The sequence below is a fragment of the Pinus tabuliformis genome, chromosome 2_2 (genome assembly GCF_031772625.1).
Source record: "Pinus tabuliformis cultivar Carrire ecotype Pingquan chromosome 2_2, CPIR1, whole genome shotgun sequence".
Taxonomy (NCBI): Eukaryota; Viridiplantae; Streptophyta; class Pinopsida; order Pinales; family Pinaceae; genus Pinus; species Pinus tabuliformis.
Genome location: NC_142300.1, coordinates 1272742213 through 1272758421, shown reverse-complemented (window position 1 = coordinate 1272758421; position 16209 = coordinate 1272742213). Strand labels below are relative to the sequence as shown.

General features: G+C 38.8%; 1 protein-coding gene across 2 annotated transcripts in view; it reads left to right on the top strand.

The window, feature by feature from the left end:
• Positions 1-15941, top strand: part of LOC149198119 (uncharacterized) — a 364260-nt gene extending 348319 nt beyond the window's left edge. For both annotated transcript variants that reach the window (XM_089406104.1, XM_089406105.1), the window contains exon 16: positions 15471-15941. In XM_089406104.1, coding sequence (XP_089262230.1) covers positions 15471-15595 — 125 coding nt within the window. In that variant the 3' untranslated portion in view covers positions 15596-15941. The remainder of the gene's footprint in view (positions 1-15470) is intronic.
• The last annotated feature ends 268 nt before the right edge of the window (positions 15942-16209 follow it).

The window sequence follows — 16209 nt, the reverse complement described above, 5'->3', positions numbered from 1 at the left end:
ACTGTCTGGGTGGGTAGAGATGGATGCGGATGGAGCAACAGCGAGATCTACAGTGCAGGAGTCCTGAGACAACGCAGAGCTAGCAGGCTGCAGCAGTGCGAGAGGCATAGGAGTGTTGCACCAGTGTAGGAAGGCACAGAGGTGTGCAACGGTGCGAGATGCAGGGAGTTGTTGCAGCATTGCAGAGGTCAGAGAGGGAGCACTTGTCAGCGGTAGAGGAAGCTTGAGCATCGTGGGTGTCTCTAACTCCCTATTGGGAGATCAGTTACTTACTTCTCAGTAACTGAGTTGCAGTGCAGTAGTGGGCAACTCGATGCAACATGATGAGAGGAGGTGCAGTGCAGATGCAATGCTGGGAGGAAGGACCAGCAGCAACATGGATGCAGAGGGAGTTGTCGTACAGATGCAGTAGTGGTAGTGGCAGAACCATGGGCAGCAGTACAGGAGGCAGCAGTGCAGAGGATGTTGGGCAGGAAGGCCTAGCATCAGCACAGGTACTGATGCCGGATGATCAGAGTAATACTCAGTGAGGAGTATTGCTAGAGCACAGTCCTCGCTAAGAGGGAGTGTTGATTTCGGGTAGCATCAGATGTGCTCTAGCCACAAAATTTGGTGGAGAGGTTGGGGCACATGAGATCTCCAATACTCAAAAAGGGTTTGGGCAGATTCTAAACAGATAAGGAGATATTAAAATAATTAATATTTTTAATGGAGTCCCTAAGTCTAAACTTAGGGAAAATAAAATATTAATGTGTATTAATATGAATCTGTGTTAGAGTGGTCCAAAAGACATGGATCAAGCCAGATCTAATCTTAGCCATTGATTAGGGACTTAATCTCGGCCGTTGAGATGTCAACAGGAAAAGTATAAGAGGAGGCTTGAGAGTCACCTGGAGAATACACCAGATGATCAGTCATTCTATTCTCTAGAGCGGGGTTTGCTAAGAGAGATAGAATCAGTGATCGGGAGAGCAGCTGAGGGGCATTGAGTATAGAGGAACAGAGAAGGCAGAGATTGTGCCGGGAGAGCAGCGCAACAGCCAAGGAGGGTGACGCAGAGCCTGCAAGGGCTCACGCAGAGGCAGCCAAGTGTTTTGCAGAGCAACAGAGGGGCCAATGTAGTTGACGCAGAGGCTCCTAGAGCTGACGCAGGGCCTCCTAGGGCTGATGCAGGGCCAGCGTGAGACAAAGAGGGGCTGACGCAGTCCAGATTGGGCAGACGCTGGGGTTGCAGGAGTAGTTTTGTGCTGAGGAGCTACCGAAAGGGTTTTCCGGGGTTTCAGCCAAGAAATTTCTCTCAAACTGTGAGGTATGGCTGCTAAGGAAATTCTCTGTTGGGTAGGCCAGTTATGGCACCCAGATTGTACTCTGATATTGCTTAATAAGAAAACCCTCAGATAGTTGCACCGGTTTTCCCGCATTGGGTTTTTCCGGGGACATTGGTCCAAAAATAATGGTGTCATGTGGGGTGTTTGTTCTTGTTTCTTTTAGTTGCTGATCTGTAATATTTTGAGCATTCACTGGTGTTTATTTTCAGTATTTACTTTGTAAATAACTTGTTAAAGAAAAATTAATGAGTAGGTAGGAATAAATCAGGAAAAGTGCATGAAGGGTTTCTAAATTAAGTAAGCTTAGAAACTTCAACATTTCTTCATTGAAGTTGCCATATATTTTCTAGATGTAGATTCCTCCCTTTAATAAGCCTTCTTCTTATGATATTATCTTGAAACGTTTCCTTGATCCTTCCTTCTTTCAATAGATCTTCAAGCTGCCTTTTTCCTTCTCTTTCTTCACCTTAGCTCTGATACCATGTTAGAAAATAAAAAAGGCAGAAATATTTTCTTATGTTGACAATTACTTGTGATATTCTTGTATTCTTATTAAATTTCTTTATGTTCTTTCTTTTATCTTCTTCTCATCAAGCAATCATCAAATCAAAAGTATGAAGATCAATGGCACCAGATATAGGCACTCAGCTAGGGCTAAAATCCCCATGGAGGGGAAAACCCAGTCAAAGTCTTCCACTAGTAGATTTAAATCAAATTGAGACAATCCAAGACCTTAGACCAGACCAAAAGACCTTCCTCTCTCCACTAAGTCAGCCTTCCAAATTGATTAACCAAACTTCAATAGTCACTATTAGTCAAACAACATCAACCCATCTACAACTCAAAATTTTGGTCCTCCAACTTCCAGAATTTCGGCCCTCATGCAACAACCTAGAAACTCGCACGTGTGGCAAAAAAGTGAGAGTTTCAACTTCTTCTTGCTTGACAATTGTCTCCTTCTTCGCTAGAGTTTTCTCCTTCTTCTTTATGTATTTCGCTCCTCTTTTCTCTTCTAGCAACTGTAAATCGAGATTGCTTGATTTGTCTCCCAAATCAAGTCGGGTAGCTGCTTATTTGTAGTCCTTTTGTGTTATGAATAAAATATAAATATAATAATAATAAGGAACAGTTAATTAAATAGTAATTAGTTAATCAAGGGGCATGTCCCTAAGGACATGACCATCCATGAAAGGGTACCTGCCTAGGTATATAAAGTAAACCCTCATTTCTAACTCAATCATCTCACTTGTATTCAAATATTCTTCTATAATATATTATTGTCCTATCATGGATGTGTATATATTTCAAATCTTTTGAAGTAGTTTGTTGTGTATACGAACTTTGTTCGTTACATTGGTATCAAAGCATTCCTTTGAGTAGGCGGACTTGTTCATTACATTCTGGGTGGTCGAATATCCTTAATGGGGCTGACTTGGTGGATGAGGCCTATTTGACTCAATTTACATCACAATAATTTTCTTTCTTGATATACAAAGCCCAAGAAGGGTTTATTAAATGATGATGAGGAGTAGGACTCAAGGTACAAACCCTAGAAGCCTACAATGGAGGCTTTGACCTAGAAATAAAATAATAAGAGCATGAAACCCATGCTAATAAATCATTTTTCTTTTATAATAAAAAAATCTTTTTCTTTCTTTTGACAAATACATTACACCATGACTCAAATATAATTATGAAGACCGACACTAGTTACATTCTTCAATAGGTTGATTCCAACACCTGATCAAAACAAATTAGCCAACAACTTTCGAAGCCAAATTGCTACACAACAGACTAAACAATCAATTGTATACTTAGCTACAACTGTGCTAAGTGCAACAGAGGTTTGCATCATACTCCTCTATGATATCCAGGCTAAAACAACACCCATAAGTGCTCTTCCTGTCTTCAAAACATCTTACCCAATTAGAGTATGCAAATCCATTCAATAGATAGTTCAATGAGCCAATCAGTGGGATAAACCAAGTGAGCAATAGAGTCTCGCAACATCTTCAGATTTGTCATCATGGGAGTGTCTATGGACTCGCAGTCCATCATGCCAAATTTTAGAAGGATCTCAATAAGGATTTCACCAATCTTTTGTCACACTTTTGATCCAATGCATTAGACCCAGATCCTTCATTTAAAAATCAGCTCCCTCTTATCCTAGACAAGAGGTCCTCAGCCCTGTTACCACTCAAACTAGCATGGGTCCTAGGAGGGGATCCTAAAGGGAAACTACTAGGTCAAGGGCAACAATGGAGCGATAGCCCATGTCACCTCAACTAAGGCTCCCTACTCTTTACAGACTTTCATCGATGGGAGGAGACCCAATATAAAGGGGAGTCACTAGATGAGTTGGTCAATAAGAGGATAAGGAGTGATTCCTAAGGCCAATTCACAAGAGAGACTCAATTGTATGGATTTATTGCTCAGGAAGAAAGGTGATAGGCTCTCTAGGAAGGACTATGAGGATACCTTGGCGTAGGGTTGGAGGATATGCCTTAACAAGGGGCTTCCTAGACTTGAGGATCCTTATGGAGAAATGGATTCTATGTAGTCCTTGTGGAATTTGAGTTATCAAGTTGCGGGACCACAGAGGACCCAGGTGTACCCGAACTAGGTCAAGGATATGGAGTTGATCGACCAAAGAGGGGCTTGACCTAATTGGGGAAGATAATAGGATCAAAGAACTAATTTTCTTTTGAAATTTGAATGCAATAATCCAAGTGAGATCACTGACCCAAAATCAACCTAGGGCAAGAAATGGTCTTGTGGCTAGGGCTTGTTATATCTCGGGATTCAACTATCTGAATTTCTTGAAATTTGGAGGACCTCTTGAACAAACTACAGTGTAGTAGTGGATCAATTTTCAAGGTTTTTGGATGGATATAAATGATTTTGTGTGACGCCCTAGGTGACTGTCTGGGGTTAGGCCTAGAAAGAGGAGGTAAGGTGAGAGAAATATGCGTTTAACATGATCACCTATGGAAGGATTAGTGCCTTGTCCTTTGGGAGAGATGGAATCAAGGGGAATTTATTGTTTGGAAAGAATTCACCCAATGAAGGAGGCCTTCAAGCAACTTCACATGTCATTAGGGCATGAGAACTGCTACTTCAAGGACTTTATACTTCGATTTGCAATGATTGATGACTTATCGAGATGTATTTAGCACAAATTATCTCTAGGAATATTCACCCATTAATACATGGCCCATGACATGATGCAACGCTATAAAAAATCAAAATTTCCACCAATTCGTATATGAAAGTAGTAAATTCCAGACTTGTATAGTGAAAATCCCAACAACATTCATGTGACAAAGTAAATAACAAGAATAAGCATGAAAAGAACACTTACATGTACAAAAGAGTATATCCAATCATCAAATTATGCCAATAATTAAGCTCCAAGATGAGAAATAGATCCAAACATCAAAATTCATCCACATCATCCAAACTCGTCCTCCAAAAGGGATAGTGAAAATCTCACAAGAGCTAATAACCTAATCCAAGTGATGATGATCAAAATGAATCACCTTAATTTTATTTATACAATCACTAAGGAGTTTGATTTGCCTAATTTGGCTTAATTGAGCCCTGAATAATAAAATTATGTGCAATAATAACATCCCTTGGTGACAAGCCCACCAAGATAGCTCAATAACATAATGATAAGCCTCTCAAGAGGGTCGAATGATCAATAAAATGAGTTGTTGGGCCTTTGAGGAGGCCTAATGAAGTCCTGAGTGTGCCATGATGTGAGAATGGACCTCAAACATAGTGGACAAGGGGTTGGCCCCTTGTTATCCAAGCAAATCCTTGTGGTGCCCCCAAGTGGGTGTGAGGGGCATAAGGACATCCTCATGGGTCTCTGAGTGGATCGAAAGTGCCTGTAAACCATCTGTAAGGGTTGGGAGGATGGCATAAGCCCTCATCTGGACCCTGGATCATCTGCCAAATGTGTGGTGCATGTGTGGAGCTGGCTAGGCATGGTGAACCAGGTGCATCATCCTTGTCCAAAAGGTGGAACACGAGCAATCAATGAGTGGTGCCAGGGATCCATGAGGTGCTCTCTACTATGGTGGAGGCCCATGGCTCTCAACAGTCACCCTACAAGTGCCAATGTGGCCCTCTGGAGGGCTAGGAACCTGTATAGGGAGACCAAGCCCCAAATGGAGACCCACCTGCAATCATGTATAAGATCCAATGCATCCCCTTGCCCTCCAATACAACAAATCATTAGAATAATCAAGTAAAAGAGTTTACAAATCATGGAATCGATGAGGCCCTTCATGGTGGCATGCTCTTCCATAGTGGGCTTTGGCATGTAAAAGTGTCTCCAAGCTCAATAAGGGGATTGACCAAGCACCCTATTAGGTGGTTTCAGCCTTTAAAGGAGGTGACATGTCCACAGTACATCCATCAAATGGAAGGTGTCAAGTGATATAATAATGGAACAGAGTGGGGTGAAGGGAAGAATCCAAGCACATCCAGCTATCTGGTGGCTGCAAGGGGCTGTTGGCTATTAGCTGAGGACCATCTAGGAGAAAATAATTTCTCCTATGCATACTACCCACAGGTAGTGGGTAACAGGCCCTAATTAGAAATCAAAATCACGGGCTCATCTTCAACAATGGATCAACATCGCTCTTTGTAGAACCAAATAACCATCAATTTGGGAGTACTATGCGCGAGGTGCTTGACTTCATAGTCTTCTCCCTCTTACTAAGGTAATCCTTTGCTTTGTAGATCTAACAATCTTCATCCTGGAAGTCACAACTGACTTCTTTTTGACATAGATCAAAACAAACTTCAATCTTGTTGTTCTGTCTACTTTCTCTGAGTCCAAAGCTCAACCAATACAATATCTCTCAACACAAGTCTTCTTGTCACAAGCTTTACTTTGTTCTTCCAATCTTTTCATCTATTTTCATAGCCTTGGAAGTCTGCATTATGTACTTGCAATATTCACTAGGAGGCCAAGGAAGAACAATTACAACCAAGCAAGATATGCAAAGACGAGACAATAATAGTAAAAATAGTAACAATAGTAATAATCAAGAAAGAGAGATACAAAATAATTATCTTTTGAAAATATGTTAGCTCCCTCTTGATCTTTAGCCTTCTTGCATCCAACTCGCAAATCAACCTCGTCTACATCATCATCATGATGTCATTCCTTCCTTGCAGGAGATAGGGTTTCTTCTTTCAACGGAAGCAATCAATCCTAGTGTTTTTTCCATAAACCCTAGGGCTTTCTTATCCAAGTCTTGTTTCTTGCTAGGGTTTATAAATCCTAGATCTTCAATTATTAGAATCACAATTATTAATGATGATCCTTGATCTAATCAAATCAAGAAACCCTTCTTTCACAAAATCATTGTAACAACAACAACATTTGCTTCTTAAAGACTTGCAATAAATTTCATCATCCAGGTCTTAGCCTTATACTCAAACATTCATGCAAACATTTAATATGTCTTCAGTCATTTATGACTTTATCAAGAGAGACTTTGGTCTTCAAGGGTTGAAGAGGGAATTAGACAAGTGACGTCTTTAGATTTAGCAGGCTTTTCAAAGAAGGTAAATAAGATGACCTTGCTTTCAATGATACATCTCGATCTTAAAGGACAGCTTGACATATTCCATGCCTTGTTAATACTTGAGACTTCATAGTGTCTTGCCTTTTTATAACATGCATGAGAGTCACATAATTCCTTTCATTTTAGCAGTCATGTATTCTAGTTTAGGCATAATCTGGTCCCTCAATCCAAGTAGTCTCTGCTCCAACAAGTTCTGCTCCTCAACCTTGAAGAGGCACTCGTTGTCCTTTTTAATTATAGTCTTGTCATGACTATCTAACTTATTCCAGCAAGGTATATGCAATAACATAAGGTATTTTGCAATCTTTGTAACTTCAACAGAATGTTCAATGCTGTGGTCTTTGATCAACAATCTGTTTTGAGATAGTTACACGTCTTCTTATGGAGTAATACAAGACATAGAAGACTTTGCATCTTCAACTCTTTATACACAGCCCAATATCATCATACCACTCATCATTAGATGTATGCACAACTTTCCTTGGTTTGCTATAGTACTAAGTCTTCTTTCCTCCTTTCAAGGCTGAGCATCCACAGATTATAAAATAGATATCATTCTTCAAATGCTTTATCAACAATCATATGCAGTACATGGTTCATGACATATCTTGCTTATGTAATGCACAGATATATCATACTTCATCCTTTCAACGTGAAGGTCACATGTTTGCCTTATATGGCTATCTCATGATTGGAGTCAAAATCCAAATTAGTCATTTATTCTTGTCATAACAATTTATCATACTAGTCCTTGAAGCATTCCTTCAAAAAAATATTTGACGGCCCCATGACTAATTTATAATGAATCTTCAAATTCCAAAAGTATGCTGAGATCAACAGATTCAAGTTCTTTTGTAGAGCTATACGTAGCTCTTAGACATAGCCTTCAAGAATGTGCCAAAGAGAAAATTACTGATAGCACTTTTAGTGATTTCTACATACTTTTTATTTTGTAGACACATACCTTCGATGTAGATCATATTCGTTGTAGATCAACCCCCCTTAGATGATACATATTGTAGGCATCAGTCCAAATTCTTCTTTTATGTATGATGCCTTCTAGAATTCACAAATAATGGCTTGCTTGTATTTCTTTAGGCTCAAAACATCTTTTTGGACACAAGCTTGGCTCCTGCTGGCTGAGCCTTAGAATGATTATCTCAGTCCAAAGCATCATAATTTTTGGTATTCAAAACTTTTCCTTGTAAGCAAGGTATACCCCAAACTTGACTTAGTCACAAGATGAGTCTGGCCTTTCAATTTACTGTATCATCTCTGAAGCTATTCGGCCTCTATCATTAGTCCTGAGGTCTGAGGTATCCTTTTCGATCTTAAGGCGACAATCAGACTCCTTTGAATTCACAAGTTAAAGACATACCTCTGAATTATATGTTCTGCTTGCTGGAATAGATGCCTAAAGCTCTTGGTCCTATCTTCTTATTACAACATAGTGAGGGATTAAGACCTTTGATCTTTTCCAAGTGTGATTCGGCCTTCTAGACTAATCATGTTAGATATGCATTCTCATCATAAGCTTTTAGACAAGATAAGCTCAAAAGATCTGGTTGTATCACATGAGCAAATTTTAAACTAAAAACAGAATTGTAAGTAGACTTGGTCATCTCAAGAGATCTTTTGACCCTGTATTAGCCTGAGGCAACTTTGGCCTTTAGTTTTGACTCTCTGAGGCTCGTGGTCCTCTGAAGCAACACCTGAGATTTTCGGCCTTCACATGTGGCTTTGTCTTGAGGAATTTTGTCCTCTCTAAAACTTTTTCATGAAAAAGATGCCTCTCCATGTTCTAGGCTTTTGGGATATGTCTTCTTCTTCCTTTCAGAGGGCTTGCTATAGAATAAACACCTCAACTTCATGATAAGGATCCCATTATATGAAAGAAGTGATTGAACCTATCATTGGGAAACAATCTCATGCTTGATATATAGAAAAGGTGTGTATCCAAGTATGAGATTCATTCATGATCAATATGAAGGCCTGAGGTGTTTAGGGTTCAAACCTTCTTCAGTACACAGAGATCCTTGCTCTTTTTGCAAACTGAATAGATTGTCAGCCTTCCTTTGGAGTGAATCTCTTGGACAAGGTTTTCTAGGACAAAATTAAGCCTTCAGAAAACAACTTCCTCTTCAGGACTGATCTTGTGAAGATGATCAATCAAATTGTAGATAAGTGATCTCAATGCTCTTTCCTCCACCACACCTCTGATGCCATATTGATTTTCTACCAGAGAACTACTTCCAATGATACAATTTTGACTTCTTTAGAGCATTCCAATCATTAAGCAATTACACTTAGAAAATTTCAACCATTTACTTCAGTAGAGCAATAGAGGTCACAGTAAAAACAGTGAAGAGACACCAAAATTTCATGGGACAAAACCTGGTAATCTTTCCTTATGAGAGAGAGAGCAATTCATTCAAATTGTACATCAGAATATTCTAGTCAAAGGTCAACCGTTTCACCACATCAAATGCCAAGTCATAATCAGTCAAAAGAGAGAGAGAGAGACTCAACATCTGCCCACTGGTCAAAGTCTGTAGAAGGGGCCGAAATTTCGGCTTGAGGTTGCTGGTCAAAGGGCCGAAATTTGGTCCTGGAATTCTACAGAAAGGTTCAGTCAAACCTTAGACTATGACCTGCAGTCAAACCTTAGTCAATGCTTAGAACATAACCAAAACTTCGGTCAACAGAAAGTCAAAGGTCCATAGAATATTCGGCCTCCAATCCACTGTGAGCAACTCAGTCAAATAGCAGAGAATGTAGTCAAGTCAATGCTGGTCAACGAGTCAAATTCGCTGGTCAACATAGAGAGAAAAGGTCTTCTTCTTCACACATATGAACAAATCTCCTTGTAGAACAGGTTGAATTGATGAGTGAATGTGATGTCCAAATGAGGAGTCGATTTGCCAATATATAATAATCTCATCAAGTGGGTTTTTGACCTTGGATCAAGGTTCAAACCCCCTCAAGTGGTGGGGCCAACTTGTCTAGTTGAGGCTGACTTGGATAGCTAGAGATCAAATTGATTTCTCCTTTGAAAAGACCGACGACAACTACAATTGTCCAACATGGTCTTGAAACATCATGTGGATCTGCAGATGCGGGAGTGACACATTTAGCTCTTCAATGAAATTATCATATAAGTGTGACTTGCATGGATGATATTTAGATCTTCCCATACTGTAGTGACTCTAATATGGTTACACTTTCATTAATACAGTTTTTTGTGTTGCAATTTTACTTTAATGGGTTGGTGAAATCGTCTTGCTCATGAATGATTAAGAAATATTTTCACTTGGAAAATGTGCTTATGGTCACGGTGAGACTAGGGCTTCTGAAGATTGTAAGTATATCACTTCACATTTTTGCGAATTAATTTACCTATTTTGTAATTTTGACATCTAAATTGTTTCATCTGATTTAATGTCCATCATTTTCTTGGTCTTGACTCTTCATCATCATGCCATCCAATGTAAAAACTTTGGATGAAGCAATGAGTTAGATAAGAAGAAAGAGGCTAGTGTCTCCAAGAAACATCAATAAAACTATCTAGGGTTATTTCTCCAAAATTAATTAGATAAGAAGAAAGAAGTTGGTGTGTTCGAGGAACATCAATAAACGTAGCTTTTGTTATTTTCTCCAAAATTAAGCTTTAGTTAGCCATGTTGAAGAATGGTTGTACTAACCAATCAGAAGAGAAGTTGTATTAGAAAATAAAACTAAACCGATCTTGAATCATTTTTGCCCATTTCAAGATTCTACTTGAGCTGCCTATGGCTGATGGAGAATGATCACAATCATAAGTATACAACAAGAGTAAGTAGGATCATTATGGAGTGGTTGAGGGAATTGACATGGTCTGAGCATATACAGATGAAAAGATATCATCGAGTAGTTAGATTTAGTCTAGGCTAAGATAAGAGAATTAATAAAACTTGTGAGTTGAGCCCAAAGGAGACATTGGAAAGAAGATGAAAGCCATCAATAAATTAGTAATTACTACTGTACATTAGAGTAACAAGTAACAAGAAGAAAGGTTGGGTGAGGTTATATATATATATATAATCTCTGAAACCGAATTCGTTAGCTTTTGGCCACGTGTCCGAATCCGGCGAATCGGATTCAATTCGCCTTAAATCGTATCCGAATTTCGTGACTCGTCGTGGCCGAATGGGACACAATCGAATCCAGATCGTGTCCCATTCGGACGCAATGTGTTACGAAATCTGGATACGAATCCGGCAAATCGGGACCCGCGGCGAAATTGCTCATTTTTTTTTATCATTCTGTGTCATTCCTTTTGCAATAAGTGAGTTGTGGGTTTGCTGTTAGAAGTTTGGAGCAAGGAGCCAAGGGTTTGGAGCGTTTTCAAGGAGATTCAAGCAACAGGTAAGTGCATTTCCTCTCTATTTTTTTGCATTTGTATTACAACAGTTTGTATATGCATTTCTTTTACAAATTTGTGCATGTTTTGTTTATTTTTTTACAGTATTCATGGCTCAATCAAGGGCAACAGGTAGGGGGCAAAGGAAGGGGAAGAATGTCCCCATTGGAGATGCCCCTCCTCCCCAATATCATCAGAGTCTGCTGCAAGTAATGTTGAGGGAAGACTTCCTCCTAAAGGTAACATTGAGAAATATCCCTTGTGGAAATATGTCACAAGAGAGGATGGGCCAAGCAGCAAGGGGAAGGGAGGAGGCAATGTGAATTGGAGATGCAACTTTTGCCACAATACTTTCACAAGCACATATTTTCGTGTGAAAGGCCATTTGTTGGTTTTACTGGGTTGTGGAGTTGGAGCTTGTACACAAGTTTCTTTACAAAAGAGAAAAGAAATGGAAAAAGAGTTCATTGTTGGTATGGCAAATGTGGCTGCAAAATAAAAAAAAACCAAGAATGATGACCCCCTTCCATTTTTGAGGAAAGGCACCACCAAATTTCCATTTGAGAGTTCTATTGGGGGACAAGCAGCAAAAAGAAAGGCAATTTCACTTGCTCCAATGAACAAGATTTTTCAAAAAGAGAAACGAGAAGAGCTTGATCTCACCATTGCTTTTTTTTCTATCAAAACTTCATATCGTTTAATGTTGCATGCTCACCTCTATTTATTGAGATGTGTCGAGCTCTAACTCACGGGTCTCCATCATGGTATGTGCCTCCTAGTTCAGAGAAGCTTAGAACCACATTGTTGACGAAGGCAAAAAAAGAGGTGCAAAAAATGCTTGAGCCTATTAAAACATCATGGCCAACATCTGGGGTTAGCATTGCTTCTGATGAATGGACAGATCCAGCACGGCACCTTCTCATCAACTTCATGGTGTCTTCCTTGAATGGTCCAGTTTTCTTGAAAGCAGTGGATACACTTGGAGAATACAAGGATGCACAATTTATGGGTGAGTTGTTTATTAACGTTATTGAAGATGTAGGTGTTGATTCTTGTGTGCAAATCATTACAGATAATGCATCTGTTTGCAAGGCTGGTGGCATGATTGTGGAAGCTAAATATCCACAAGTGTTTTGGACACCTTGCATTGCCCATTCATTGAACTTAGCACTGAAATCCATTGCTTCTTATGTGCTTTGGATTGGTAACATTATTGAGAATGCATGACATATCTGTAACTTTGTGCAAAATCATACAAATGCCCTCACTATCTACAAGGAGTAAAACAATCTATCATTGTTGAAGATTGTTGATACATGGTTTTCTTCATTCATCATGTTGAAGAGGTTGAGGGAGGTCAAGACCACTCTTGGGGCCATGGTTATTTCTGAGGTTTGGTCTTTTTGGAGAAAGATAGATCAACTAGCCTCTAAAAGAGTGAAGGACACAATGCTAGATGATGCTTGGTGGGAGACGGTAGATCTAATTATTCAGATCATGGACCCTATCATTTCTTTCCTTCGATTTGCAGATATAGACAAACCCATCCTAGGAGAGGTTTATGAGGGATGGGATTCCATGATTGAGTCTGTGAGGAGCATTATTCTACAGAGTGAGTGCCCCGAGTATGAGACATCACCAGAGGCCTTCTGTGGTACTATACAGGATATTCTTGTTAGCAGACGGGACAAGAATTGCACACCTTTACATTGTTTGGCTCACTCATTGAACCCAAAATACTACAACCATGAGTTGCTGAATGGTGGACCTTCCCGCAAATTTCCTCTTCACATGGATAGTGAAATCTCGCAGGGGAGGAAAGATGCATTCAGGCGGGTTTTTCAGGATAGAGCATTGCTTGATTAGGTGGAGGATGCCTTTGTAGAGTTTTCCACAGGCACTGGTCGATTTGCAGGTTATGATTAGAGACAGGGGGCTAAGAAGCCCTATTCTTGGTGGGCAAACCACGGGGCAACAAGCCCTCCTCTTCAGCAGTTAGCCATGAGGCTCCTCTCTCAAGTGACTTCATCCTCTTGTTGCGAGAGGAATTGGAGCACATATGGGAATTTTTATAGTGTTAAGAAGAGCAGGCTTGAGCAATCCAGGGTAGAGACAATGGTGTATGTGCACACCAACCTTCGTCTTATTTACAGGTAGAGGGAAGAGTGGTTGAAGGGAAAGACAAAGATGTGGGCTGTCTTTCCTGATGATATGGGTCTGGACAACAGTGTTGAGTTGGCATTGGTCAACATGGATCTCAATGATCCAGTGCTAGAGCCTGTTAGATTTGATGATGGTGATACTGTAAAGGGGTCAACCTCTACACCAGTAGATGTAGAGGCGACTATGGATACAGGGGACAAGGAGGATGCATAGGAGAGTAGTGGTGACCATGATGATGAGGACAATGATGCTGATTCTGGTGATGAGTATGCGGATTGATGACTCATGAGTCATGAGCTACCTACTGCCTTGAGGCTTGTATACCTGTAGTTGTTTTGTATTTTCTATTTCTATTTGCCATTGGCATTGCACTACCTATGTAACACATTTTGATTTTGATGACTTAATGAGAAAACTACAGTGGTCAGTGTCTTTATGTTACTATCTTGTCTTTCTCCTATTGGATCATTGATGAATTGAATATGTATTATGATTTATGATTTATGAATTTAGAATTTATGATTCATTGATTTATCATTTATGTGACATGTATTTGAATTTTGTATGTACTATGCATGCTATAATGTTACTAACTTACTTTGTAAACAATAAAACTTACATCTAGATGAAGATTTATGTTTGAAATCAATGAATTTGTATCATTAATGAGAATTTGTGTAAGAAATATCTAATTTTTAATATATATATATTTGATAAAATAATATATAACGTATCCTAACGTGCCCTGTTTCGGGGGGTCAACATGTCCGAATCCAACACTCGAATCCCCGTATCCTACGAATCCCGAATCCCTGTGTCAGGTTACTTACATATATATATATATATATATATATAGATATATATATATATATAGAATGGTGCTTCATCCTTGTATAAGAAATATGGTATGGTTCATGGATTTGGCCACCCATGAAGGGCCAATCGCTTAGCAAGGGTCAAACTTAATTTTATCTAAAATGCAAACAACAAAAGGGATAACTATCCTACTAAATTTGCTCGTGCTCACATCTAGCCCTAATCATGTTATTGTAAGTGGGGTGACCTTACCTAGATTAAAACTTTGGTGGAATGCCTGACTAGCCATCTTCACCATTGAAGCAACACTACATTACCAAGTGAAAATCATTTTAAAAACTTCAAGAATGAAGGTAGCAAGTGAACAAAAGAGATCACAAGTTGTGGTTGAGTCCTAATCAAGAGTACTAAAAGAAAACTATTACTAATGCTCTTCAATCGTTAGGCAAGAAAACTTGTCAAATAGACAGGAGATAGCAGATGTCAAGGTGATTGACTGATGGGCACATGGTATTTTCTTGGCATGATTTTTGGACATCATTATGGTTTAATGTTCAATTAATGTTGGAACGCATAATGTAACGTAAATTCCATTTATGCTGTAGGTTCATCTGTAGAAACACAATATATGTTAGGTTGTTGCTAATTCATTTGATGGATGTCGGCGTGTGCATTAACATGTTATTTTGTGTTTGATTTTACTTTTTCAATGTCAAATGATGTGGTGAAATCCATCCTTCTCATCTGAATTATATTCCTCATTACTAATCTTCAAATACATTTGCTTTAACCATGTTTTTGTCTTCTTTACCTGAGGCATTTATGGGGAAAAATCTTTAAAGGAAAAATTCAAAAGATTGTAAGACCTCATTGCATATGTTGAGGCTAAAATAAATTTTTTCTTATGGATGTTATTACCCATTAGGATACCAAACAAAAATGACCATTTCTGCTGCAAATTGTAATTGCTTGTATTAAATCTTTTTTATTAATTTATGATTCTGATTTCCGCTAACAGTGCCTAGAGAGATTAATAAGAAAGATCAACTGAATCTCTCTTGTTAGTAATTGTTCAGTCAAAATGTCATGATTTTCTTTAGATAGGCAGCTGTTGTTGTTGACTATTTTAATTTTCTTTTCCTTTTTGCATGGGTGCAGAAATAGTTTTGGATGATGAAGAACTGAAGGGCCTTGAAAAATTGAAGCAACAATGTCATACATGGCAACAAGGCTTTGACTTATACCAAAATTACCTGAGTGCCAATGTTTACAGGAATCCCTAATGATTTTCAATTTACCTGATTAACAACTATTTATTATATTAATATTTCATGGTCAATTTATTGATCTACATAAAAGAGAGTTCTAGGAAATATGCAAGAATTCTAACTCGAACGGAAGATGTTCTGTTTGTGGGCATAAACAAAATTGTAAGCAAATAAACAGTTCATGTACAAATACATGGTCTCAAAATGGCATGTGGATCTGCAAATGTGGGAGTGACACATTTTGCTCTTCAATGAAATTATCAAGCATGATCTGCATTGATGGGAATCAGATCTTCCCATATTGTAGTGACTCTAATATGGTTACACTTTCATCAATACATTTTTTTGTATTGCAATTTTACTTTAATGGGTTGGTGAAATCGTCTTGCTCACAAATCATTAAGAAATCTTTTCTGTTGGAAAATGTGCTTGTGGCCACGTTGAGACCAGGGCTTCTAAAGATTGTAAGTATATCACTTCACATTTTTGTGAATTAATTTTCCTATTTTGTAATTTTGACATCTAAATTGTTTCATCCTGAATACCCATCATTTTGTTGGTCTTGATCATCATGTCATCCAATGTAAAAACTGTGGACGAAGCAATGAGTTAGATAAGAAGAAAGATGT